This window comes from Camelus ferus, chromosome 22, assembly GCF_009834535.1.
Source record: "Camelus ferus isolate YT-003-E chromosome 22, BCGSAC_Cfer_1.0, whole genome shotgun sequence".
Lineage (NCBI taxonomy): Eukaryota > Metazoa > Chordata > Mammalia > Artiodactyla > Camelidae > Camelus > Camelus ferus.
Genome location: NC_045717.1, coordinates 15,526,143 through 15,552,574, shown reverse-complemented (window position 1 = coordinate 15,552,574; position 26,432 = coordinate 15,526,143). Strand labels below are relative to the sequence as shown.

At 53.0% G+C, this 26,432-nt stretch overlaps 4 protein-coding genes across 14 annotated transcripts in view; 2 read left to right on the top strand and 2 right to left on the bottom strand.

The window, feature by feature from the left end:
- Positions 1-11,837, bottom strand: part of BORCS8 (BLOC-1 related complex subunit 8) — a 28,479-nt gene extending 16,642 nt beyond the window's left edge. For 3 of the 7 annotated variants that reach the window (XR_004314270.1, XM_032465192.1, XM_032465191.1), the window contains exons 1-5: positions 11,194-11,814; positions 8,369-8,481; positions 7,830-7,894; positions 4,647-4,757; positions 3,161-3,236 (exon numbers count right to left, since the gene is read on the bottom strand). Coding sequence is in view for 5 of the 7 variants with exons in the window: in XM_032465192.1 (XP_032321083.1) it covers positions 3,203-3,236; positions 4,647-4,757; positions 7,830-7,894; positions 8,369-8,481; positions 11,194-11,653 (783 nt within the window). In the remaining 2 variants the exon portion in view is untranslated. Of the gene's footprint in view, positions 1-232; positions 1,212-3,160; positions 3,237-4,356; positions 4,758-7,027; positions 7,576-7,829; positions 7,895-8,368; positions 8,482-11,193 lie in introns of those variants that run through there. The other 4 variants (XR_004314271.1, XM_032465189.1, XM_006186226.3 and 1 more) reach the window with 4 other exon arrangements.
- A 155-nt stretch (positions 11,838-11,992) lies between these two features.
- Positions 11,993-16,986, top strand: RFXANK (regulatory factor X associated ankyrin containing protein). Of its 4 annotated transcripts, none has more exons than XM_014560481.2 (9): positions 11,995-12,240; positions 12,886-13,080; positions 14,310-14,390; positions 14,530-14,595; positions 14,852-14,952; positions 15,105-15,230; positions 15,618-15,684; positions 16,055-16,171; positions 16,762-16,986. In XM_014560481.2, exons 2-9 carry the CDS (start codon positions 12,894-12,896, stop codon positions 16,830-16,832), a joined length of 816 nt encoding a protein of 271 aa, XP_014415967.1. In that variant the 5' UTR covers positions 11,995-12,240; positions 12,886-12,893; the 3' UTR covers positions 16,833-16,986. The 4 variants fall into 4 exon arrangements, with proteins under 4 accessions (XP_032321078.1, XP_032321079.1, XP_014415967.1 ...); XM_006186223.3 differs by having other exon boundaries at positions 12,001-12,240; positions 16,091-16,171; XM_032465187.1 differs by lacking the exons at positions 16,055-16,171; positions 16,762-16,986 and adding an exon at positions 15,901-16,042 and having other exon boundaries at positions 11,993-12,240.
- On the bottom strand, positions 16,488-18,560 carry NR2C2AP (nuclear receptor 2C2 associated protein). The gene is made up of 5 exons (XM_006186225.3): positions 18,151-18,560; positions 17,874-17,964; positions 17,555-17,660; positions 17,411-17,478; positions 16,488-17,157 (listed from the first exon to the last, which is right to left on the bottom strand). The coding sequence occupies exons 1-5, from the start codon at positions 18,186-18,188 to the stop codon at positions 17,038-17,040; spliced, it is 423 nt and encodes a 140-aa protein (XP_006186287.1). The 5' UTR covers positions 18,189-18,560; the 3' UTR covers positions 16,488-17,037.
- Positions 18,561-18,655: 95 nt separating this feature from the next.
- Positions 18,656-26,432, top strand: part of NCAN (neurocan) — a 31,238-nt gene continuing 23,461 nt past the window's right edge. Inside the window, exon 1 of one of the 2 annotated variants that reach the window (XM_014560496.2) lies at positions 18,656-19,215. In XM_014560496.2, coding sequence (XP_014415982.2) covers positions 19,166-19,215 — 50 coding nt within the window. In that variant the 5' untranslated portion in view covers positions 18,656-19,165. Of the gene's footprint in view, positions 19,216-23,878; positions 23,964-26,432 lie in introns of those variants that run through there. The other variant, XM_014560497.2, reaches the window with a different exon arrangement.

Here is a 26,432-nt window from a genome sequence, read left to right as displayed (position 1 = left end):
CTTCACAGTGCCAAGCTGGGGGAGATCCTCCCAGAGCAGTGGGCCTGGGACCCATCCTGGCTATACCCTCAACGACTCCATTCTGACCTTCCCGATACATTTTGCAGGGCACTGTATTGGCACACAGCTGGCTCTGGACGTGTACAAACCATGGGCCATGATCTCCCAGGCTTGGAATTCCCAGGGATCAGTGCAGGCTTTTCTGAACTCAGCAGAAACAGACTCAAAACAATTCTGGCAAAGAAATTTTAGAGACTCGTGAAACTGAAGAATTGGAATTTGCTAGTATCAGGTACAGCTGGATCCAGGGGGCCATGCAGTGTTCTCAGGCTGCCCCTTCTATCTGCCCAGCTCAACAACCACAGAAGGAAGATGGTACTTTTTGCACTTTTCCAGCAAAATTCCCAGGGGAAACCTCTCATTGGATCACATGCCCATCTCAAACCAATCACTGGGATTGGACCTGGGAGATGGGGGATTCTGATTAGCCAGGCCACCCCTGGAGCTAGGGTGGCTTCTCCATATGACCTGAGCTTGTGGTGGGCATTTCTGCTTGAGGTAGAATGCAGTCCAGGCAGGCAGGTACACAAATGTCTGCCTCAGCCTGTAAAGAAGGTCCAGTCCAGGGTTCCTTGTCCAGGTGGAAAAAGGTAGGACCAGAGAGGGTCAGCACAAGGCCCCATATCACACAGCATGTCAGAGGCAGAGCTGGGGCCAAACTAGGCTGGGGTCTGCTCTCTCTAGTTGTGTGACCTCACACAAATCATGCCATCTCTCAGAGCCTCTCTTTTCCCATCTGTATTTGGGGTGACATTTGCCTTACAGGGCTGTCTGAGGATGAAAGATGGCCTTGGTGAAGTCCCCAGCACAGCCCTGGGCACATGGCAGGTGTGTGATCAGGATTGTCATGGTGGCAGTTATTGGTCCAAGGGGCCATGGCAGTGTCCATCAATGGGCAGGCAGGTAAGAATCCAGGGGCAGCAAAGCCTTGTCTCAGGACATTCACAGCTGGCCTGGAGGCCCCAGGCAGGAGCAGAAGGAACACGCTGGCCACACTTGCTTGGTCTTCAGTCCCCTCCAAGTCCCACAAGGCTGTGTCCGAAGGCCCAGCTCTGGAGGAGCTGGGGGGCAGGAGATGGGTCAAGGCAAGGTCTGAGAGACTCCCCAGGGTGGCAGGGTAGCCCTGATGAGGTGGTAGCTGAGGCAGGGTCCTGGGTGGGGTCAGAGGAAGAGGTGAAGCACTGGGGGTTAGAGGGTCTGGGTGTGAATCCTGGCATTTCTGGTCATGGGCAGTGACCCTGCTTTGCCTTTCTGAGCCTCAGTTTCCTCTTCTGTAAAATGGGGCTGTGTGTGCAGCCCTGGGCCTGGAGAGGTAGGGGAAACCAGGGAAGGCCAAGACTTGACCCTGTGAAGGTCACCTACAACCCCAGGGGCAACAGGTTGGGGGAAAGTGGGGGTGGAGGCTCTGAGAGAGGAGAGTGGGGCCGCAGTTCTGCAGAGCAACAGAGCAGGGTCTGTAGGGACAAAGGTGGGATAGGAGCCCCAGAGCATTTTGTTCTGATGGGGCACAGCAGTGGAGGGACAGCAGATGATCCAGCATGTTTCTAGCTGGCCTGGAGGCTCCAGGCAGGAGCAGGAGGAACACATTGGGTGTGAAAGGTGTGGGAGGGCAGCAGGGCAGCATCCTTGAGGCTCGAGGGTGAGAGGGACCAGGGCACAACGTATAGAATAGGGAGATGGTGGGGTCTGGGCCCAGGGCTGGTGGGCAATGGGGTGGGTTTTCTGACCCCCTTGGCAGCCCCTCTTGCTCCAGGCCCTCCCAGATGTTCCCCAGGCGATCCCACAGCCTGTGGGATTCCTCGCCACCCCTCTTCCCAGAGCTAGGCCCTGCATACAGCAGGGGCCCAGTAAGACTCTCTGACTGCACACCCATGAATTCTGCTGCCTCTTGGCTCTTGGAACTGCTGTTCTAGGTGCTGTGGGGCCCTCTGCTCACCCATGCTTCCCCTGACCCTCTGAGAGGGCCTCCACAGCACGGAGAACCATCACAGCAAATGGGCAGGGGGCTCCGAAAGCTACACAAGTCAGGGGCTCCGTAAGTCCCCTGGGCACCTCCAATCTGCCCATGTTTGCCCGCATGAGCACAGAATAACAAGACACCAGGCTGTTCTTGGCGCCATGCTCTCCTCATATGGTCAACTACACCTCCCAGTCCTGAAGCCCTCCTGCAGTCCTCGCCCATCTGGTCCTGGTTCTGGCCACGTGACTGGCCGTGACCAATGGGACATCTGTAACCGTGAAGCAAGGGGAGGCTGGATGAACATGTGTACAACTGGGTGCCCAACCCCCAGGAGAAGCCTGGGCTGGCCTGCTGGAGAGGCCATGTGGAGAATTAGACCTGTTCCCTGACCTCTGCAGCAGACCGCACCAGTCAAGGGCCAGATGTGAGGCTACCTCTGCCTATCTGGCCCCATCAAGCTCTGACAAGAGCCACAAGTGGCCCCCAGTTGAGCCCAACAAAACTGCCTGGCTGAGTCCAGCCCAAATGGCAGAACTGTTAGCAGGCAAGTGACTGGCATCATAAGCCACAAAGTTTTGGGATAGTTTGTCATGCAACAGTAGCTGACTGCTCTAACACACATCACTGTATGCGGCAGCACCCTCTCTGCCACCTAATGAACCACTTTGACAGAAAGGAAAAGCAGAGACCAGAGTGGGGAGGGACTCGCTCAGGGTCACACGGCAGGTCAGTAGTGGAGCGAGGATTCCAGAGAGGGGTGGATACCTGCTGTGCTGGGCTCTGCCTGAGACAATGCGTGTGGGTAAAGCAAGCAGCTAGCATGTGGCCAGGCTGGGGAAATGTGGGCTCACCTCCCTGTCCTGGGGACAGGGGTCCTTTGGAATGGGACAGGGCCTATGGCCTGGATAAGGGGCAGGAAGATGGCAGAGAGAGCACAAGGGAGATGGGCTGACCAAAGGACTGAGCAGCAGAGGGCACAAGGTCCCCTTCCCCTCCAGCCTCCCACTAATAAAACCATCTTACAAGCTTAGGGAGAAAGCCCAAGTGGTTAGTCGAGCAGGTCCCTTCTTGGATGTCAAGAGGGTGGGTTAGTTTAGAGCACGGAGCACAGAAAGGCTTACAGCCCCGCTTGGCACTGACCTGGGTCAGAGGGGCCAAAGCACCTCCAAGTCTCTTCTGGGATCAGGCCGAGGAGGGCGGGGGCAGTTCCTCAGGGCTGGAACAAAACATGTGCAGTGTCCATGAGACTGAGGTCAGAGGCCCCGAGGCCTGCTCGGCTAGCCTGGACTGCACATTGGGGTCGTGCTCCAGTCCCCCAAGACCCCTGGCCTGAGCCTTCAGGGCAGCCTCTGTAAAAATGGGACCAGCCACCCACTTTCAGAGGTCATGGCTGGTACTCACGTAGGACTGGGGGCTTCAAACTCCCAGGACTTGCAAAGAGAGGTCTTAGCAGGTAAACAGCTACTACTCAGGCTGCCACTAGTGTCTTTCAGAAGCACGTATTTTCACAACAGCAGGCACAAGGAGGGCTTTTTGGAAGCACTTGGGAAACTGAGTTGAAAGTAAAGGCTATGGTTTTCGAGGACCTACTGTGTGTAGGGGTGTGCTGTGCAAAGCGCTTTACATAGTGAACTCCAGTCCTAATGGCTGTCACCAGCCTGGGGCCGAGCAGCCAGAGCCAGTTGGTTATTTGGTGCAAATGATCCCAGGTGAATCCCTCTTCATGCCACCCTCATGTGCAGGTCACCACACATCCATTCTTACACATTCACAAGGCTTTTTTGTTTTTGATGATTCTTGTGTCTTGGTTATCACAAATAGCAACACAGAGGGGTTTTTTTTCTTTCTAAATGCCTGGTCGGGGACAGGCATGCCAGAACCCGAAACTGCAGGGCCAGACACATCTCAAGGCTTACAGCATGTGCATGTATGCACAAATGCATGTTTATTAAGTTACAATGAAAACAAGACCAAAAAGATCTACTTCTCCAAAATCTCTCTCCCCAGTCGCAAGAATTATAAATACTTTTGATTTCTAGACCATCTGGTCATTGGCTCAAAGCCTCTTTCAGCTCTGGGCAGCCTCCTTGCTGCCTTCAAGGCCCCGCCCAACTCCCTTACCTCGCCTCCCCCTTGTGCACCCACTCCAGCCACACCCAGCTCACCAGGCCTAGGGCTTCTGCCCCTGCCACCACAGTGCCTGGAACACCGACCCTGGGTCACCTCTGCCCACATGTCATTCAAGCCTCTGCTCACACCTCTGTCACTTCCTCAGAGAGACCCCCGCAGCCCTCTTCCTTTACGCACGTCTGAAATGTTGTCTGTTCCGTGTTTACCTGGTTGCTGTGCGTCTCCCTGTGAGACCATGGGCACACCTGTCTTGGTCGCTGCCATGTCCCCGGCACCCAGCCCAGGGCCAGGCACCCGGCAGAGCTCAGGAGCTGGGTGCTGAGAGACTGAACTCTCCTGCTACAGACGCCAAAGGGCAAGAGGAAGTCACGAGACACCGTGAGGCGAAGAAAGGGAGTTGTCTAAGGAGCGAGCAGTGGCAATTCCTGGCTGAGCAGCGGAGGTCCTGACAGCAAGGAGGCTGAGAGCAGCAGGGGAGGGTGGTCCCGGGAGCTACCTGTGGCCCTGGGCTGTGGCGTTCATGTGGTCTCGGATGTTGATGGCCTGTTTGAGGAGACCCTCCACGCTGCGGAAGTAGACGCTGCTGTCGACAAGGTTCTTCACAGCACTGAAATGGGAGGATGGACTCAGTTGGCGCCATGCTGCTTCACCCCAGAGCCAGAGCTCCATGGACGCCCGCACCGGTGTGTGTCAAGCACCTGGGGAGTCCATGGGCTTCCCTCAACGCTCATCGTGGGCCAAAAGTTTAGTTTCCCTATGTGACAGAGCACTCAATGGCAACACGCAACTTCCACGCTGAGGCTGCTAGACCATCTAAAGCTTTGAAGGAGCCGTAAACGTACAAAGACGACCTAAAAAAATCTTACTTTCCTCAGGTCACCTATTCCTGCCCCTGAAGGAAGCCTGTCAACTCAACTGTGAAAAGCTCTAAGAGGTGAGTTTAGACTCATCACCATTTGAGAGGCGCTACCACAAAGCTGTGCTAAGCTCTGGTGTTGGTACCACACTGATGAATGTCTAACGAAAATGCTCCGGTTATGGGGAAGAAGGGATAAACTGGGAGTATGGGACTGGCAGACACAAACTACTATGTACAGAATTGAGAAACAAGGTTCTACTATGCAGCACAGGAAGCTATAGTCAATGGGCTGTAGTAACCTGTAATGAAAAAGAATATGCAAAAGTATATATATATAACTGAATCACTAGGCTGTACACCAGAAACTAATGTAATATTGTAAATCAACTATACTTCAATTTAAAAAAAATTTTTTTAAAATGAAAAAAGAAAAAAAAAAGAAAAGAAAAGAAGGAAAGTGCCCCTCCTAACAGCACTACAGGAAAATATTCACCAAGCCACTCTGGCCTTGCTAACGTCAGAAAGCTGCCTGTGCAATGATACCTGCAGTAAAAATAAAAGGGTGGTTTTAAAGTCCTTCTATTAAAGACAAAGAAATCACTCCCATTTATTACCAGTCAGGGACCTGCTTGAAAATGGCCATGAGATCAAAGAGGGGGAGCTTGGTTGTCACCTGCTCTGTTGACAAACTCATCTGACACCAGCAAACAGGGTCAGCTTTTCTAGTGTCTGTTCACCTTGATAAAAAGCTGTCTAACTTATGTTACCATTGAATAGTAACAGATTCATTATTACAGCTCACTATTGAATAGTTCACCCCTACCAATATGCCATTTTAACATCTTTCAGATTATTTTTTAAATTTTAATTTTTTTTTTAAATGGAAGTACTGGGGATTGAGCCCAGAACGTTGGTCATGCTAAGTGTGAGCTCTACCACTAAGCTACAACCTCCCTTCACATCTTTCAGTTCTACACCAACCATTAAAGCATTTCAAACAACTAAAAGGGTGCTTTCATGTCTGTAGAGGAAATACAGTCTTTCAGCATTAGAGAAATTTACATCTCACTAAAGAGAAGTGCTGCGAGGACACTGGCCCTCTGCCTGGCCCAGGGCAGTCCAGTGGAACAAATGATGGACAAATCCTTTATCCACTGAAGTTGCTCTAAGCACCTGAAAGGTGGCTAGTGAGACTGAGGAGCTGAATCTTTCATTTTATTTCATTTTTATGCATTACAATTTAAGTGTGAACAGCCACCTGGGGCCAGGGCTCTTGTACCGGACAATGAGGCTAGACGAACTGGGACGAAGTATAGACTTCGATCTGTTCTTCCTTGAACGTGGGCCTTTCTGATGAGCCCTTGGCTTTCTGGGAGCTGCCAGAGAAACTCCCCTTTCTTTTCTCTCTTTCTTGAGCTATAAGGTAGGTGTCTGCGACCACCACCCTCAGGAAGATGTCATCTGTCTGGGTCACCTTCCCATCCCAGTGGAGAGGCCAAGGCTGCTGATGGTAGAACTCAGCTCAGTGCCCCCAGAAGCAGGACTTCCTGTCAAGGGACCTTCGACCACACAACAAACAGGCAAGCAAACCCCACAGCACCACACACAAGAACTGCTAGGGAGTGTCCAGTCTCCACCAAAACAATCCACAGCCTGTACCGGGGCCAACAACACTTCTAAGTAAAGTCACCAAACTCCCAAAGCAAACAGAATGAGCCAGAGCATGAAATACAATCATGGGGAACCAACAGAATCACAGGAGGCGAGGCCGGCAAAGCTGCTCTGATGGAGAGAAATACCAACTACTGCTTTTTATTCTCAGGCACAACTTTCACTTGGGGTTAAGAAAAAATATCTGAATATCTAGAGAAAGTTAAATCAGCAAAAATAATAAATGGTGTACCTATGTTCATAGCAACTTTATTCATAGTAGCTAAAACATGCAAGCAACCCAAATGTCCATCAACAGATTAATACATAAGCAAAATGTGGTCCATCCATACAATGGAATATTATTCAGCCCCCAAAAGGAAGGAAATTCTGACACAGGCTACAACATGGATGAGCCTTGAGAATATTATGCTAAGTGAAAGAAGACAGTCACAAAAAGAGAAATATTGTGATTCCACTTATGTGAGGTGCCTAGAATTATCAGATTCTTAGACAGAAAGCAGAATGGAGGGTGCCAGGAACTGTGGGGTGGGGAATGGGAAGTTAGTGTTTAATGGGGACAGAATTTCAGTTTTGCAAGATGCAAATAATTCTGGAGATGGATGGTGGTGATGGTTACACAGCATTATGAATGTATTTAATACCACTGACCTGTACACTTAAAAATAGCTAAGATGATGAATTTTATGCTATGTGCATCTTACCAAAACACAAGAAATTGGAAAGAAATAAAAATTTAAAAATAAACAGTCATATTCGGGTTTTGGCCCGACCAGCTGCCATCCACGCCCCTGGCCAGTCTGTGGTCTTCACTGTCAGTGGGAAACGCTGGCCCCTCGAGGCACCGGCTTCCTGCCCAGGTGGCATCTCCCGGAATCCTTATCACCTCCCCCTCCTATGACAGATGGGGAAGGACTGAGTGCCAGAAAGAAGCCTGCCCCAGGCACATGGGGGTCAAACGGTGAGAAGCTCAAGTCTGGGCTGGAACCTGCCCTGTGGCCAAGTGAGTCCAGATCCATATGCCTCTACTCAGATGGGTTCGGCAGGGGAGGCTGACAGGGCAGTGGGCTGAGATGCCCCTGCAGGCGCAGGAGGTGACCCCAGGGCATAACAGGGCAACCCTGGCAGTGGGGAGGCTGTGGGGCTCACCTGCAGGCATACTCCACTGTGTAGATGGCTCCCTGGCTCTGCTCCTCCCACCGCTGCATGTCAGCCTGTTGGGGTGAGGGGGCTGTTAGCAGGGGTGGCTGCTACTTCCATCCTCCCAGCTCTCTGGGAGGGCACATCTGATCACCAGTCACCATGGCTATAGAGACCGGTCCCCTCCAGCCCCTGATCTTTCCTCCTCAAACTCCCATCCCTTACCAGTCTGGGCTTTCCAGGAACACATGGCAACTATGCCTCAGGGCCTTCACACAGGCTATTTCCTTTTCCTGGCACATCCTCCCCTTGGGTCCTCATATGGCTGCCTCCTCCTCACCACACAGGTCACAACTGATGCAGACCCTGCTGTTCTCTTCTTCCAAATCTGCCCCAGCTCTTTCCACCCAGCTCCAACCTGGGTCAGTGACCATGTTCCCTGACACTGGTGTCCCAGCCTTGACTGCTAAACCAACAGCCCCTGCTCCACACAGCAGGCCCCAGGCCACAAGGTGCAGACCTTGGGAGACATTGGGAGTAGGGCTCACCTTATGCTGGGCCAGCTCAGGCAGAGAGCGTCGCACGTGCTCCTGCAGCCGGTACAGGGCCACGGATGGCTCGTTGGCCAGGACATAGATGCTCTCAGTGAATTTGTCTGTGACTGGGTCCAGGATCGACAGTTGGCAAAATGGGGGGTGGGGGGTGGGGGAGAAAAAGAGGGACAAGGAGACAAAACATCAGACTCCTGATTGCTCATGAGTCCAGCTAGAGTAGAGAAGAGTCCAGTGTCCCTCCCAGCAGCTGGGTCACCTGTGGCCCAGGTGATGCGTTGTGGGAGTTGGTCACAGCAGGGCCTCAGTCTTGAGGACATCAACCTGTCCAGTGAACTCATGATCTTTCCCTTCCCAAACCCACTTGTAGTGGACACTGCTGCCACCCACTTGTATCCATTCACATTCTCTTTACCCCAGTGACAAAATTCCAAGATTCTTCTTCAGAGGATGCCCACTGGCTACTGGACCCAAAAGTGACAGAAAGTTGACACCCATGGATGGCTCTCAGCCATGACTAACCACCGAGGGGTATGAAAACCCATGTCCCGTCCTGTGTGCTGGAACATCTCAGAGGCACAACTCATACCTGTGAGCACCCCTGAGGGAACAGGCTGAGGCCTCCCTCTGTGCGATTTACCTGAGGTCATTCCTTGCTTAGCCTCTTCCCTGGCCCTGTTTTGTCTCCCCTTCTCCTCTGTGGGGTTCTCTTGGTAAGTTAATCGCACACAAATCCTCATCCCAGGGTCTGCTTCAACAAACAGCAGCTAGCTGGTTGTCCCCGCCCATCCTACCCCACCAATGAGCAGATCCTGCTTGCTGAGTCACAAAACAAAGCCCCAAACTCACTCATTCTTACCACTGCTCTGACCCCACTGATCTAGGTGTAGCCTGTCCCACTGAGATGGCAAACTCAGCTCCTCCCTGGTCTCCCTGCTTCCCCACCTGTCAACAATCCAATCCTCACGAAACAGATGGAATGAGCTCCTAATAAACATATTAGATATGTCTCTCCTCTGCTTGAAACACTCCCATGACTCCCAGCAGCCTGAGAATTAAATCTGCCTTCCTTAACATGGCCCAGAAGGCCCTATATGTCTTGCCTGCTGTTGCCCACCTCTGCCCCAGGCACAATGACCTCCTGCTTGTTCCTTACACTCTCAGCAGTGTCCAAGAACTTTCTGAGATGATGGGAAGGTTCTATAATCTTTACTGTCCAATATGGTAGCCATATATGGCTACTGAGCACTTGAAATGTGCTCACTGGGTCACTGACGTGACTCAGAATCCGAATTTTAAATTCTACCTAATTTAAATTAACATAAATATGCATAAGCACAGTGACCAGTAGCCAGTGTATTGTGGCACAGTTCTGAACACTCTGCCACCTCAGGACCTTTATACCTGTTGTTCCCACCACTGACATTGCCCCCACCACCCCCTCGTTTCTCCTCACCCCTCATGTCTCAGCTCAAATGTCACCTCCTGGGTAAAGTCTTCCCTAATTACCAAGCTTAATCAATCAGATGTCCCTTCAACTTCATTCTCAACCTCAGCACTTTGTTCATTTCCCTTATACTTAAATTCTCATTCTTTGTTAGGTTACATGTTTACCTAAAACTTCATTTGTGAGGGCAGGGGCTTTGCTGAGCCTCAGTTTCCTCATCTGTAAATATGGAATGATAACTGTACCCACCTCAAGGTCTGCTACAGAGATGGACCCACACTACTGCCCAGGGCATTGTGGTTGGTGAGGGAAAGAACCCACATGTGTCTGGGAGTCAAGAGAGGCTGTGCATGAGTCTGCCCAGTTTAGATGTGTCCAGTGTACCACTGTGCCCTGAGTTGGGCAGAGCCCAGCCCGTCACCTCCAAACTCTGTCCTCTTACTCTCTTAGGCCTCCTCATTTTGAAAGTGAGTGTAGTACTAATAGCTTACATTTCACAGTGTCATTATGGAGAATGTGGAGTTAAATGTACTTGTGACTTTTTTTTGGAAATAATAATAATAGCTATTATTATGATTGTTGTTGTTGTTGTTATTATATTATTATTAAGGAATCCACTTCTATGATTGTCATGAAGCCCAAGCTGGGTTAACAGTGACAAGCTCTGGAGGTAACTATAACCCACTCTGGACGTTCTGGTTATAACCACTGTCTCCTCTATCTCAACTGAAAACCCATACACGTGAAGCCTCAATCTCGAACTTCTCTTCCTGGAAGATGCCAAAGCCAACTATGTGAGAGGTTTTATCAGTGGAGAAGACGACTATGTCTTCCCAGAAGACAAATCCTCTACTTTGCTTTATGAGGCAGATAGCAACCCCAAACCACCAACAGGTTGGGACCTGCGCAGGCCTCAATTAAATGTACTTGTGACTTCTAAATAATTAACTAGTAAAAACGTATATAATACAGTAACAAAAACATTTATACTTTAAAAATAGCTTGTGGCATTTTGTAACTTGTAACTCGGTCATATTGGATAAGTCAACGTAAACACACAAATGCGTAAATACAAGGGAAACCATACACATAGCAATTGCCACACCCCAAACGTTCTTCCAATGCTTTACAAATATCAGGTAACTGAATTCTCACAACAATATTGTGGGGAGGAGGGAGCCTATTATACTCCCCATTCTACAGATGACAAAATCGAGGCACAGAGATTTTCTAAAGGTTTCAAAACTAGTCAGCGGCCGAGTCAGGATTCCGCAGCAGCTCAACCACTGCCCCCTGAACGCTCTCCCTCCGTGCCTTGGCTCCTTCCTGCCCCCAGTCAGGTCGCCCTTCCGCCCCGCTCGGCACCCCGCACCACCTTTTTTCCCCTTGAGCTGCATCTCAGGTTCCTCCATCGCGGCCACGGCCTTGTTCCGACGACCAGGACCGGAAGTCAGGAGGTGGGGACAACTGCCTAAATCTTCCCTGCGAAACTGGATTCCGCACCTCTCCAGTTCCTGTGCTAATTGGCCCGCCTTCCCAGATCCTTCGTCTACCCAGACAGAAGAGGGTCCGTGAGTGAGAGACTGGGGAAAGAGGCACTTGGGAAGTGGGTAAAGAGAGGACAGCGACCCCTTGAAGTTCCAGGAGGGACACTCAGGAGGGGGACGGGAAAGGGCGCCCTCTCTTAACGAACACCTTTTTCGGGGGCAGACGAATTGGGGGAACACTCCACATATTGCCCACTTTAGGCCGTATAAACTCCCTTCTTGTACCCCTCCAGCTGCCATCAAATCCCTGCACATGCTCCTGAGCCTCCAGGATCGCAGAGGGCACATTGTTATGGACAGGGGCGGCAGTGGTGTCGCCCCTTTAAGTCCCAGACGCCCCACCTAATTCCCTCCCGCCCTCCTACTGGAGAAAGCCCGACCCGTGTTTCCGAAGGTGGAGCCGAGTGGCTCTGCCTGAAAAAAAAATCTGTGGGCCGAACTGGAGGTGAGGGAGGACAAGCGCAGTGAACTCTAGTGAGCTCTCTGAGGCCCCGCCCATCTCCCCGAACCTACTGGGCTCCCGCCGGAGCCACTAGGACAAGAACGCGCAGGCGCAATTGCATTTCTATTGCCCCCAGCGGAAGCCACGCCCCTCCCCCGAGCCTTAAAGGGCCAGAAGCAGCACCTACTGCTCCGGCCCTTCCGCACTTTTGTGGGGCTGGGTGCGCAGGCGCAGTGGGGGAACTCTGGAGTGGGGGTAGCGGTCGCGTATCAAGTTGCTCTCTGTCCGGGCAGAAGAAGCCAGGGCGCAGAGGGTCCAGGCTCCATCTTGCTCCCCCCTACATCAGTTGGAATAGAAAAGTTTGTGAATTGGGCCCCCAAGTTTGGGGGGACCCGGGATTGCGGCGTGGGGTGACAAAGGAGGCTCGTTAGAGGTGAGTGGACCTCCTCGATCGGTTTGGGAGGGGCGGATGGGATGCAACCAATCACATCTTTGTTGAGCCCTCACTCATTAACAGGGATTTCGACCCTCTCCCAAAAAAAACCCCACACCGAACATTTACTAAGTTCTGTCCGTGTATCAGGCCTCCTGCAGACATGATGTTTACAGACATGATTTTTTAGGCCTTATTTCTCTATTTTATTAATGAAGAAACTGAGGCTGAGAGAAATTGTCATGTGCCCGAGTTTTCACAGCTATAAAAGTGGAAGGATTCGACCCAGATGGCTGACCACAGAGCCAAGGCTTTTAAAGCAGTACATATTGTATATGTTCTGATGGTGCTCTGGGGAGGAGTGGGTCTGAGAAGCAGTTGGACTCTGTTGGGTTTTTTTTTTGGGGGGGTGATTAGGTTAATTAACTTTTTAATGGAGGTACTGGGGATTGAACCCAGGACCTTGTGCATGCTAGGCATACACTCTACCACCGATCTATGTCCTTCCCAGTTGGACTCTGGTTTTAATTTGCTTCTGAGTCCAAGTTTACCCACACTCACTGTGCAAGGCCAAAGTATGCAGTCAGTGCCTAATTAACGAGCTGATAATTATTGCTATCTCACCCTGTTTGGCCCTTACACCAGCTTCCCCCATGGAGCCCACCCAGCCTGCAGAGGATCTCAGCCTGACCCAGCAGCCTTCCACCCCAGAATTTGGGGACCCTGAAGACCCTCAGGATGAGGCCCCTGATGGCTCAGACACGGTGGTCCTCAGTCTCTTCCCCTGTACCCCGGAGCCTGGGAATCCTGAACCAGATGCTGGCAACTCCTCACCTCAGGGTAGGGTACTTCCCCTGTACTCCTGCCTCTGGGGTGCAAGAATGGTGGAATTTCAGACCCAAGATGGGACCTCTGTCATTATGTCCCTCTCCACCCAGTGAAGGATTGCTTATCTGTTTGTTTTTTTTTTATTGTGGTAAAATCCATATAACATAAAAGTTACCATTTTAACCAGAATTGCTTATAATTCAATGGCAGTAAGTACATTCACAATGGTGTGTAACATCTACCTCTTCGTAGTTCTAGAACATTTCCATCACCCCAAAACAAAAACCCCAGACCCTTCAGCAGTCACTCCCCATTCACCTCCTCCAGCCCTTGACAACCAGAAATCTACTTTCTGTCTCTCTGGATTTGCCTTTTCTGGATATTTCATATAAATGGGTTCATACAACATGTGGCCCTTCCTGTCTGACTTCTTTCACTCAGCATGATGTTTCCAAGGTTCACCCACATTGTAGAGTGTCAGTGCTTCATCCCTTATATAGCTGAATAATATTGCATAGTGTGGATGGACCGCATTTAGTTTGTTCATTCAACCGCTGATGGACATTTGGATTGTTCCCCTTTTAGTGACTGAATAGTGCTGCTGTGAACATGTTTTTGTCTGAAAACATGATTTCAACTCTTTGGGGTAGATGCCTAGGAGTGGAATGGCCAAATCAGATAATTCTATGTTTGACTTACTGGGGACCCAAGGATTTCTTTTGATTGGAATCTAACTCAGTCTAACTGGAGTCTAACTCAATCTAACATGTCTAACTCAGTCCCCCCAGGGCCTTTGTCCCTGCTGTTCCCTCCATGTGGAATGGTCTTCCCACACCTCTCCCCAGGTTTCTTCAATTGGCCAAGCTCTCAGTTGGTGTCACCTCCTTGGCGTGGCCCTCCCTGACTACATTCTCTCAAAGAGACTCACCCCCTGCCCTCCCTTCTTTCCACCTCATTCTGCCTACGTTTCATTTCTCCTGAATGTGTATCTCAACTTGAGCTTTCATTCTGTTTCTCTGTTTCTGTCTGACTCCACGGCTTGTCCATGGGCCCCTTGAGGGCCTTTTGTATGCGCAGAACCTCGCCAGGCGCGGAGAAGTACATACCCTGGGTATCTGGGAGGGTGGAGTGAGTGGATAGTGGAGTCAGAAGCTGTCTTTGGTAGTTCCAAGCCCCTAGGGTCTGGCCTGAAGCCCAAGACATACTGAGGGGAACCTGAGGCCCTCCCTCTCTCCCAACAGGCAGCTCCCTGAAGCACTCCACAACCCTCACCAACCGGCAGCGGGGGAATGAGGTCTCGGCCCTGCCGGCCACCCTGGATTGTGAGTGGGCCTCCGGTCCCCAAGGGGGAGAGAGGTAGTGGGGTGGCAGGGGCTGAGAGGAGCAACTCTGGACAGGAATAAACTGAGGTGTGGAGCAGGGATGGGACAGGTGAGGACTCTGCCTCTCTCTGGCCCCCAGCCCTTTCCATCCACCAGCTCGCGGCCCAGGGGGAGCTGAGCCAGCTGAAGGAGCATCTGAGGAAAGGTGTGTGCCATGTGCATGTGCCAGTGTCTCCATGCCTGTATGACCTCGCAGGCTGGTGTGTGCATGTGGGTGCTGACGTGACCTGAGTCTCCACACGTGTACCTGTGTCTGTGTGTTTGAGCGCGTCCACGTATGTGCCTCCACATGTATGCCCCCCCAACGTCTGACCCCAGCCGCCTGCCCCACCCCAACTTCTGCAGCGTTGGGGAGAGTGGGCAGGGGTGCATCCCAGTGGTACCACCCCCCCTCCTGCCAGGCGACAACCTCATCAACAAGCCGGACGAGCGAGGCTTCACCCCCCTCATCTGGGCCTCTGCCTTCGGAGAAATTGAGACCGTCCGCTTCTTGCTTGAGTGGGTGCGTCCCAGCACGGCTGGGGGCTTCCTGGGGACTTGAGGGCGGGCAAAGGTCTCAGCTGAGTCTGCTGGTACTGTGTCTGTAAGACAGAGCTGCCTTGGGGACCCCATGATTGCAGGGAATATCCCCACACCTCACTCTGCTCCCTTCAGGGTGCTGACCCCCACATCCTGGCCAAGGAGAGGGAGAGTGCCCTGTCACTGGCCAGCACGGGTGGCTACACGGACATCGTGGGGCTGCTGCTGGAGCGTGACGTGGACATCAACATCTATGACTGGGTGAGGCGCCACCCACTGGCCCTGGGTTCCTCACAGGGTACCAGGCCTGCTCTGGGTGATAAAAACCCAAGACAGACCCATCCCCAAGCCTTACAGAGCTCCCAGTTTTTTGGGGTGGGGGTAGTTAGCAGACATATAAACAGTCAGCTCAGATGCAGTGAAAAACACTATGTTGGCAGATAAGCAAGACAGCTAGCTACAAGAGCCCAGAGGCCACCTGTACAGCCAAGGGAGGTCAGGGTGGGCTTCTTAGAAGAAGCTGAGACCCACAGGAGAAGCTAGTTGGGCCAAGTGTCCAACAAGAGGGGGATCCACATTAAATTGGAGGGTGTGGGGTTTTGTGAGAATCTGGAAAAGATGGAGTGTTGGTTGCCCCTGCCCCTACAGAATGGAGGAACGCCACTGCTGTACGCTGTGCGCGGGAACCATGTGAAGTGTGTGGAGGCCTTGCTGGGTGAGTGGGAGTAGAGGCTGGCCCTAGTGGCCTTAGAGCCCCAGTGGGCCCTGCAGGGATACTGAGGGCCAGGGATGGGTTTGAGCTCTGCTTGAGCAGCTCTTGGGATGGGTGGTCACTGCCTGCTTTCCCCAGAGGATTGATAAGGGGACAGGAGGTGGTAGGACAGCCCAGGGGTTTGGCCGACTGGGTTGAGCACCCACCCTCCTGCCTCAGAGACCCTGGAGGTGGAGATTCTATTGGCCACGTTCATCAGAGAAGTTAGGCTCTCATCTAAGGCCACACAGGCAACCGGCAGACCTGTGGCTGCATTGTGGTAATCACAGGACCATCCAGGTCTCCATGCCCAACCCAGGATCCCGGTCCCCAGGTCCAGCCCACTCTGTAGCCCTGCTCTGCTTTGCAGCCCGAGGAGCTGATCTCACCACGGAGGCAGACTCTGGCTACACCCCGATGGACCTCGCCGTGGCCCTGGGATATCGGAAAGGTTGGCCTGAGACACGTAGGGGCAGTGACAAGGTGCTGTAGGTGGGATGACCACAGAGGGGAACACAGGACATCACATCCCTCTTGGATGTCAGCAAACATCAAATGCCACTATGTACTTGGCCTTGGCACATGCTAAGCCCAGCTCCCAGGGCCCCTTTAGAAAGTAGGAAGATCCTAATGGATCCAAACCCCTGGGGTCACGGTGGGGCTTGGGAAGTATCCCACTTTTTCCTTCAAGGAGTTTTATTCCATGTGAGACAGAGATAATTCCTCACGGTCCCTCTCATCTTTTCATAAAAGTCACAGTTTGCCAATTTTGTTTGGTAAGGAGTATTTTTTATAACTGAAAAACCTCAAAAATGCATTTTTACAACTTCAGGGAAATTAAGGTTCTTAGAATGGGGGCCTCTGTCTTCCTAGCTGTGTTCTGGCAAGAGTCTGAATTTCCCTGTGTATGAAATGGGTCCTCTGTCCAGGTTTTAGAGCTGAGAGGCCCAGATTCACACACTGAGCAGAGGTTACAGGTTGGCCTGTGCCTCTGCAGCTGCAGTCAATTCATGGCCCACCTTTTCCCTATCCTGTTTCCAGTGCAACAGGTGATCGAGAACCACATCCTCAAACTCTTCCAGAACAACCTGGTGCCCGCCGACCCCGAGTGAACACCGTCTGCCGGGTACTCAGACACTCAGGGAACAAAATGGTCAACCCAGAGCTGGGGGAACCCAGACCTGGCTTCAGAGGCAGCTCCTGGACAGACGGTGGGAGAGGGCCCTTTCTGAGAGGAAACAATAAACCTTCTGTGCAGAACTTGAAGAGCTTTGCTGTGCTTCCCGGAGGGCTTCCTGGAGGAAGCAGCCACAGGCCTCACACCTTTTTTTCTCCTAGTACTCGCAGGTGGTAGATGACTACTCGGCCGAAGAAATCAGTGGTGTTCTCAAATGTCACTTTCAGCCGGTCCACCTCAGCAGCTGGCACAGGGAAGGTGTAAGCAGAGCAGTCAAGGGAAACAGGTGCCTCACTATTTCCCACCTACCAGCCCCAGCTCAGATACCCCAACATGCTGGGCAACCTGGCACGCTATGGGCCACTCTGAAGCTCTCACTCAGAACAGATTATTATCAGCCCATTCTACAGATGAAGCAGTGGAGACCTAAAGGCATCTCGCTCCAGGTCACACACCAGGTCCCACAGCTTTCAGAGGCACAGACCACCCCACCCAGAGGCTGGAGCAGGATATCTGAAGCGAGTTGTTGTCCTCAGGGTAAAACTCCACAATCTTTCCAAAGGCCTCACTCCCCTGGGAACCTGCAGGGTAGAAAGGAGCAGACTGTGAGGTCGGTGTGCCCCCTCCAATCCCCCACCTTCTAGGACCTTCCGGTACCTTCCAGGCGGCCCTGGTGACAGGAGAAGCCCCCTTGGAACTGGATCTGCAGCTGGGAGACACAGATGCGCTGGGGAAACTCCAGTATCACCCACTGGGAGGGGCCCTGGAAGCAGATTGAAACAGAGGCCCATGGTCACTCTGGGCTCAGAGCCCTGCTATGCACGTCTCTCATTCACACAGTCTGTGGTGGGTGAGGGGGTACACAGGTTCCTTCCCTGGCCAATCTGACTGTGCCCATCTGGGGTGCCCTGAAATTCTAGGACCCTTGATTCTAACTCACACTTGGGGTGGAGGGTCCAGAGAGAAGGTGCCTCACCTGGTCTGAGTTCCAGCATGTCTCCTCGTCCTGGTCGAACAGGTGCTTCTTTCCAAACTGCCTAGTGTTACGATTCAGCACCGAACTCACCCTGGAAGCAATCAGAATCAGGGCGTGGAGAGGTGTTGAGCCCAGCGGCGAGGACCCACCTGCTATCCGGCCCACCCCTTCCTCACCACCGGTTCCCCCATTTCTGTCCACCCGGGTCTAACCGCAGGCCAAGAGCCTCGCCCACCATTGGCCGCCTCCGTTCACCTAACCCCACCTGGGCTCTCACCTGCTTACTGTCTCTGGACAAACCAAAGAGTGGGTCATCTCGGCGCCACAAGGCCTCGCAGGATTCAGGGCTTCGCTCAGCCCCGATTTGAATCTCGGCGCCAAAGCAGCCGCAGGGGCGCGATCTCATTCACGTCTCAGAGTCTGCACGTCCTCACCTGTAACACGGCACAAGGACCGTCACTGCCCCGTCACTTCACTCCTAAATGTCGCCGTTATCACCCCCTTGCCGGACAGATTAGGAGTTTCGGGGAAACTGTCAATGACTGAAGTCCAGAACTTTCACAGTGGGTCCAAGGAGGGGAAACAGGTTTCCTGAGGGGACAACTGCTCCCTCTCCGAGCCTCAGTTTCGCTGCTAACAGCTCGGGGAACCAAAACCCAGACCCGGAACCGCGTCAACACTGCGCAGGCGCAGTGTTACTCAGGTTCGCCCAGCCCGCGCTCCCGGGGCGCGGTTTATTTTGAGCCCCGCCCCCTCAGCGCCCACCTCTTAAAGGGCCCTTGTCCAGTGATTGCGTGTCCCTCGGAGTTGGAGGAAGAAGGCTGGCACCTAAAGCAAATGTGTTACGACTGTGTGCGGGGCGCTGTCCTTTGGTGCCCGCGGGCATAGAGCACTAGTTTTGGAGTCCGAGAGATTTCTTATAATGATGTCTTCCTACCGGCAAAATGAAGTCGGCCGGATTCATTCCTTAACTGCAACTGGAGCCTGGGAACCCCTGCACCTCACTGCCTCCCAGAGGCCGAAGGAAGAGTTGAGGAAGAAGCCAAGATGTTGCGAGTACTGGGAGTCTTTATCAGCCTCATGTGTCCCCAAATCCGTCTTCTCAGTTAATGCTGCCAGGGACAGGCGTCTTGGAGGAGGGGGAATGCGAGGTGGATTTTGAAGGATGAACAGGAGTTTACCAAACCGGATTACACAAAGCCTCAGATACATGGCTAAAGATTTGTTTCACTGATTCATTAAACAACTGCCACTCCCTTACTGCCCAGTCCTGTCCTGGGTGATGCTGGAGAATGAGAGAGGCCTCAGCTCCAGCCCCATACCTGAGGATCTCCCAATGTGGGTAAGCTAGACATATACACTCTCGGCCCTATGGGGCCAGGGCTGAACCAGGGGGGAGAGAGAGAGCTGGGATAGCAGGGGCTATACTTGGAGAGAGGGTTTCCTGGGAGAGGCGATATTAGGCCTGCACTTTAATGGATGGGCAGAAATTCACCAGGGTGAGGAAAATGGGGAGAGAGGCGTAGGCAGGGAGAACAGCATAAGCAAAGTCCTGGTTGGATGAAAGACCATGAATTTGAATAAAATATGTGGAGCCAGATCCTGCTAGGCCTAAAGCAGTCACGGAAGGTGTTTGAGAAAGGGCGGTTCACCATCCAGTCTGCATGAATGGAGGGCTCTGAAACAGAGCAGCCACTGGCAGGAGGTTGCAGTTCCTGGCTTTAACGGAATGGTCTGGGATCCAACCCCTTTTTTCAAGGGCTAGGGGAATGGTCCTCCTGGCATCCTACTAGTGTCTGGCCAAGTCCACACCAGGAGTGGGGGCTGGCTGGGAAACTGGGACACCAGCGGAAGGGCCACTCCATCAGCCCCTGCCTGCCAGGACTTCTTGCATTCAGTCATGGCCTGGTGCCATTCAGACCTCGTTCTCGTCTCAGGGCCGGGGCTGGGGGTGTCAAAAAAACACCTCCCTACCTACCCCTGGAGGAATTTAGGAAGAGCGTGGACTCCAGAGGGCTTAGATCTGGTTCAAATCCTGGTTGGGTCACTCACTCATGAGCTGTGTGATCTTGGACAAGTATGTTGAGCTCTCTGAACCTCAGTTTCCTCATCTGTGAAATGGAGGGGATTCTATTTACAGGACTGCTGGAGAATTCAGTGGGCGCTTCAGGCTGACACATAACAACAGTGGCTGACCTTTGTTGAGAGCCTACTCTGTGTTTAAGTTGAAGCCACGTTTTGTCTTCATCCATTAAAAACCTGACTCATTAAACCTGCTGTGCTGGTCCCAGTCACCACATTTTACAGCTGAGGATATGTATAGCCGCTTGGTCAAGGTTCCCAGGGACGATATGCATGGCCCCAGGGCCCTTATTGCCAATCCTGGTCTTGGCATGGAGCCACCTCACCCATTGGGATGAAGCCAGCCTCATACCCTCTTCCCACCTCCCCACCCCACCGGCGCCTGGGCATGAAAGAGCCTCCTGTTTCTCCAAGGAATTAGCAGCTCTAAGCTCCCAGCAGGGCAGCCAAAAGTGGTCCATTCATTTGTCAGAGTGAGAGGAGACTAGGCACTCCCTCCCCCCTCACCCCAGGGGACGGGGTAGAGAGAGCTCTAGAAGAGCAGGAGCTGCAACTCTGGTTTAGTGAGGGAAACTGAGGCACAGAGAAGACATTTGGCTGAGGTCACCCAGGGGAACCGGGATTCAAGCCCTAGTCTGACTCTGGAGTTCCCACCACTGAATTGAGTTCTGCATTTTCAGGAGAGGAAATGGAGGCTCAGAGAGGGCCAGGGATTTGCTGAAGTCACACAGCAAGTATGGCTCAGCAGGGACTCTCTTTGAGGAAGCAGCCACACTCATGGCAGAAAACAAATAGCAATTCCCATGGATCTGTCATCCCAGAGTTGGGGGAGGGAGAGGCCCTGAGATAGCTTAGAACCTCCATTTCCCCCTGGGGAGTAAGTGTAATGGTTGCCCTAAGGTTCCAGCCTAGAGAGTCTATGATGGTGGCTGTGACAGAGTCTCCTGGGCTGGCAGGCCCCATGGGGCAAGTCCTGGTCTGATTTATCCACAGGGCCTGCATAGGTCCAGCAGGGCCCAGCTCTGAGTAAATGGATGCTCACTTCTTTCCATCTGGAATTGTCGGTCCTGGCAGGGTGCAAGCCTGGGTAAGTGGAGGTGACAGTGACATGAGAGCGGGTGGTGAGGCATGAAGGGATTGTGCTGAGCTCACATGGGAACACCCAGGGCCAAGATCGGGTGTGTTGAGTGGCTGTGCTGTGAATATGGCCCAGGGGGGACTGTCTCCATGTTGGTGACATGGTATCAAGTGATCTAGGTCAGGTGCTGGCTGTTTGTAGTATGCCCACGGCCATAAGCATGGCTGGGTGTAAACAACATGGGACAAATGTGGGCTGTGTTTGTGGCAGCAGGAAGGCTAAGTTTCAGTGGGTGTGCACAGCAATGGGTGTGTTTGAGTCTGAAAGGACTCCTGGTGTGGCCAGGCTCACAGCTGTGAGTTTGGTTGTGCAGCAGGCCTGACCTGTGTGCAACCAGTTGACGTTGTGTGTGGCCAGGGTGATCTATATGTGGCCTGGCCGGTATGGCTGTAGATGATCTGCCTATGCTGTCACTGTGTGTCTAGTGTATGACTTGGTATTGGTGATTGTTGGTGACATTGTATGTGACAGATGTGAATGTGGTTGCATGTGCCCTGTCTGTATGTCACCTTGGGGAAGTGAGAGGCACGTTGGGGGACACTGTGTACTCAGAGATGCAGCTCTCCTGGAGGGTCCTGCCTCCTTGCTCCTGCTCCAGCCCACCTGCCCCCTTCCCTGCTCCCTCCCCCACCTGCAGCAGCCCCTGTGGGGGCCCCAGATAGGGGGGATAGAGAGGGCACTCAGGGCTGGAGAGGGGGGAGCGGCTGGCCCATTCCCAGTGCAGGCCTATAAATAGCTCTTTGAGCCCAGCAGATTCCCAGGCGAAGTTGCCTCATTCAAGCCCCCAGCAACAGCCTGCCCTTGGGCCCCAGGCCAGCCCCTCTAAGCTCAGCCCTGGCACCAGCCAGGGGAGCCTGGCGTGGGGAGGAGGGGGGAGTGGAGGGGTAAGGGGAGTCAGGGTGGGAATCAGCTTGGTTCTGAAGGCATAGACCTGGTTCCCACTTGACCCTACTCATACAGTGCAACCAGCCTCAGGCAGGTGGTCCAGTCTCCCTGACCCTCAGTTTCCCCAGCTGGAATACGGGCCGTATCATGGTAGCAGCCCCCAGCTTGTGTCTTTACTTCCCATTTCATTCTCCCAGAAACCCTGTAAGGTGATTGCTCTTAATTATCCCTGTTTTCGACAGGGAAACGGAGGCACAGAAAGACAAAATGGCTGGTCCAGAGTCACAGTGTTAGGAGTTGCAGAGTTTTGAACTATGGACTCATGGAGGCCAACCTGCAGCTCCCACACACATCACACAACCATACCCAGACTTCTGTCACTGCTGCCTGTCACGTGCAGATACTTAATCAGTGTGATCCCCAACTTCCATCCCTCCTCTGTGTTGAGGAGTTGGACAGTAAGCATAGCTCCCCAGTGTCACTTTGGCCCTTAGGGCCACCACTCTCCCACTCCTGGAACAGCAGGCTGACAGAGATGTTCCAGAGCAACCTTGCTCCCTTGGGCTCTTCCCCCATCCTTCACTCATTCCCACACCCTTTTTGGTAATTTTGCCAAAAACATCTTGTCCTCCATTTATCTGTATCCCCCCACCAGACCAAGACCCACCCTCAGAGATGGGCATGTGTGCACACGCACGCACATACACGCACACACACACAGATGCAGGACACAAATGGAATGCACAGACCCTTTGCCCAGTGCAGCCCATTGTCAGTATTGAGAGACTAACACCCGGGAAGGGGCTGACCTCTTTAAGTTTTTGTCCTCCCTCATTTCCATTTTTCATCATGGTAAAATACACAGAACATAAAGTTTTCCATTTGAAGGCATACAATTGGTGGCATTAAGTATATTAACATAATTGTGCAGTCATTGCTACTATCTAGTACTAGAACATTTCCATCACCCCAAAAGAAAATCCTGTACCCATCTGCAGTTACTCCCCTTTCCTCCTCCCCCAGCCCCTGGTAACCACTCATCTACTTTCTGCCTCTGGATTTGTCTATTCTGAATGTTTCATATAAATGGACTCATACTGTGACCTTCTGTGTCTGGCTTCTTTCACTCAGCAAAATGTTTTCAAGATTCCTCTATGTTGTAACATGTATTAGTACTTCATTCCTTTTTATGGCTGAATAATACTCCATTGCAGAATTTTTAAGATTGCGGTTCTCCCTGCAAAGACACACACGTGCCCCCTGCTCAAAGCAAAAGTAACAACAGTACCTGGTGCACAGCAGTTGCACCATAAAAGCAGATTAGATAAGGAAATGAATGAATGAATGATAGTTCTGGCTGAAACTGTTTCTGGTGGCAGAAACAGCTCTGCGTGTGACACACCTGGGCTCTGACCCTGCAAGTCTTTTATCAGTGGTGTGACGGAGGGAGCTTTTGAGCTTCTCTGAGCCTCAGCTTCTTCTCTATGCATGGGATAAAATAGTAATTGTAGCCCAAACTGCTTCAAGTTTGAGCCCTGGAGAGTCAGGCAGGCCAGGGTTGGAATCCCAGTTCTGCTCTTCCCCTCTGCGTGACCTTGGGAGCGACTTCATTTCCCTGGGGCTCAGTTTCCCCATCTGTAAGATGGAGCAGGCCCCATCATGGGGAGTCCGGAGACACTTAACATGGCACCTAGGAAGACGTGAAAGGAGGAGGTCAGGCGCTGTCTTCCCCTGGGTGGGATGAGTGGTCGTAGGAGTAGGGAGAGGGTTTTAGGCAGGAGGAGCCCCCTCCCTCGCTCAGTTGGAGGCTTCGGGCTGGCAGGGGCGCATGCGCAGCGCAGCCCCGCAGCCCCTTTATAAGCGCTGAGGCGGCGCTGGGCGAGTGGAGCGCAGGGCCCAGGGGTGGACCCGGCGCGGATTGAGCCCAGCTGGAGCGTCCTTTGTGCCAGTCGACCGCCCCGGGATGCGTCCGAGCTAGGAGCCAGGTGGGGATCTGTCGTGGGGAGGAGGCCCCGTTGAGGGAGAGGTCCTCGGGATCAGAAGCAGAGCTTGGGTTTGGAGATGGAACCTGGGATCAGCGAGAAGCCCCCAGAATAGGGAGGGGGCTGAGAGGGGGAGGGAAGCCCCGGGGTGGGGAGGGAAAGCAAACTGGGAGGGAGCTTGGGAATGTCAGGGGGATTCGCAGTTTTGGGAATAAGGTTGTCCAGGGGAATGCAGAGAGAACCCCGAGTTGGGGAGGGGGCCGGGCTTGGGGTGGGTCTTAGAATTGGGGAGGAGGCGCTGGGAGCCAAGGCTAGGGAAGGGCACCCCGAGTTAGGAGAGAAGACAGGGACACCCACATACTGTGTGTGGGACTCCGGAACAGGGCACCCTGGTGTCTGAGCTGAGACACCCCAAGATTTTAAGTAGGGATTTCCAATTTGCAGATGAATGGAGGAGTCCAGGCTGAACTGCAGCCGGGAGGGGCCCCCCAGACTAACCTGAGCCCAAGTGGAAGGGGGTCTGCACTGAGAGTGAACCCTCATGGGGAAGGGTGCCCTGCAGTCTCCCTGTCTTTTTGGTTCAGATCTTGTCACCACAACCTGACTCAGGGAGGAGGCTCTGGAGGGGGTCCATTCCAAGGTGGTCCCTGTTGTTCCCTGGACCTGGAGTTGGGGTGCTCTTCCTTCCTCCAGGGAGCACACTGGGTCTCCCAGGTGAGTGCTGGGTCAGAGTCCCTTAAAGCCCCCAGTTATTGATCCCAGGACCAATAAAGGGCACCCAGTCCCAAGAGGGGAGCCACCCTCAGTACTTCCACATCTGGCCAGGTCCTCACAGCTAGACACAGACCTTTGCCTCACCCCTTCAGTTCCATCTGTCCATATGGATGCATGTGGAAGTCCTGGCTTGGCTTGGGGGCACAGGCGCTGGGAAGTAAAGGGCTGGGACCCCCAGCCCAGCCTGGGCAGGAGCGACCCCCCTCCCTGCGCCTGGGGCTTTGTTCCTCTCAGCAGCATTAATGGGAGACAGCCAGGCTGAGGAGAGGGTTGGCGCTGGGCCCCAGTGGGGGATGTGGGGGAAGGGCAGGGAGGGAGGACTGGGCAGACCGTGGGACCCCAGAACCCAGCAGCCTCCCTGGCTTGTGGATATTCCCAAATGGAAGGGGCCCCCCAGGAGGTGGTGACTTTGTGTATGTGTGTCTATCCCATACTGGGAAAAGGTGTGTGCTTATGGGGGTGCCTGGGGCCCTCTGTGAGTTGAATGTGACCCAGGTTGTGTCTTTGTCAGGAAACTTGTGCCGGGGGCCATGTCACCAGGTTGCAGAATGATGTGTGCTCACCAGTCAACAAGGCCACAATTTATCCAGCCCAGTCTGTGCCAGGGGCTGGCATCGATGTGTGTGAGTGTGTGTGAGGAGCTGTGTCTGACGGAGTGGCCTTATCGAGGGGTTTATGTGGGGAGCCTGAGACTGTGGGTGTGTGTCTTTGTGCAGAAGACGTGCTGCCTGCCTTGTAAGTGCCCATATTGTCTCTCTTTGTTAATGTCACTGTGACTCTGTGAGTGTGTGTGTCTCCTAGGCTCTGAGCCTAGAGTGTGTGGCTATGTATGTGTCCCTTGTGTACAGCAAGGGTCCTCTCCATGTGGTTGGCAGTGTGGACCCTGGGCAGGGGAGTGTGAGATGTGGTCTGTGTGCAGAGTTTGGGAGCTAATGTGGGAGACATTGGCAGGAAGGGTCAGATCTCCAAGGGGGAGCCTGGGATGATTTACTGAGCCCAGCTTTCTTTCTCCTCCAAGGAGTTCCATGCTCACACCATGTACACAAATATACCCTGATTCCAGGGCTAATAACACATACACACATGTACTCATAGCTCCTGCTGAGCTCCACATGCAGAGACCACACTGGGTCCCCTACACCCCACCCAGTGCATAGAGCTGCTGTGGACTCTTGTACACTTTCACAAACCATGGAGCAAAATCTCATGAATATCCTTGCCTGGACACAGCACCCTAATGCACACCCAGTCACAAACACACAAAAACACCTGCTGGGAAACTCACCCTCACTCAGTGCCTTCTGAGACAGGAGGTGGGTGTGAGGGAGAGGGACATACACACATACACACACACACATACTTTCTCTCTCTCTGCTATCTCTCTCCTTCTGGGCCACCCCTCCCCCCAAACCCCACAGGCCCCTACTTGCATATGTATGAGGCTCATGCATTATTAATGAGGGGACAAGCCCCAGACAGCTGTGTAACTGCTCACCTCTGGTGGCCCTGGGAAAGAGCTATTTTAAGAGAAAGGGGGTGGGTGTGTGAGGGTCCAACTGGAGGGGAGTGGAGTGCATGTGAGAAGGCCTGTGTGTGGGCAGGGAGGGTGCATCTGAACCTGTGCCTGTCACCTTTTTGGACCCTATTCTATATAAGAGTATGTACACAAGGCTTTGTGTACAAGAAGCTGTTAGCATT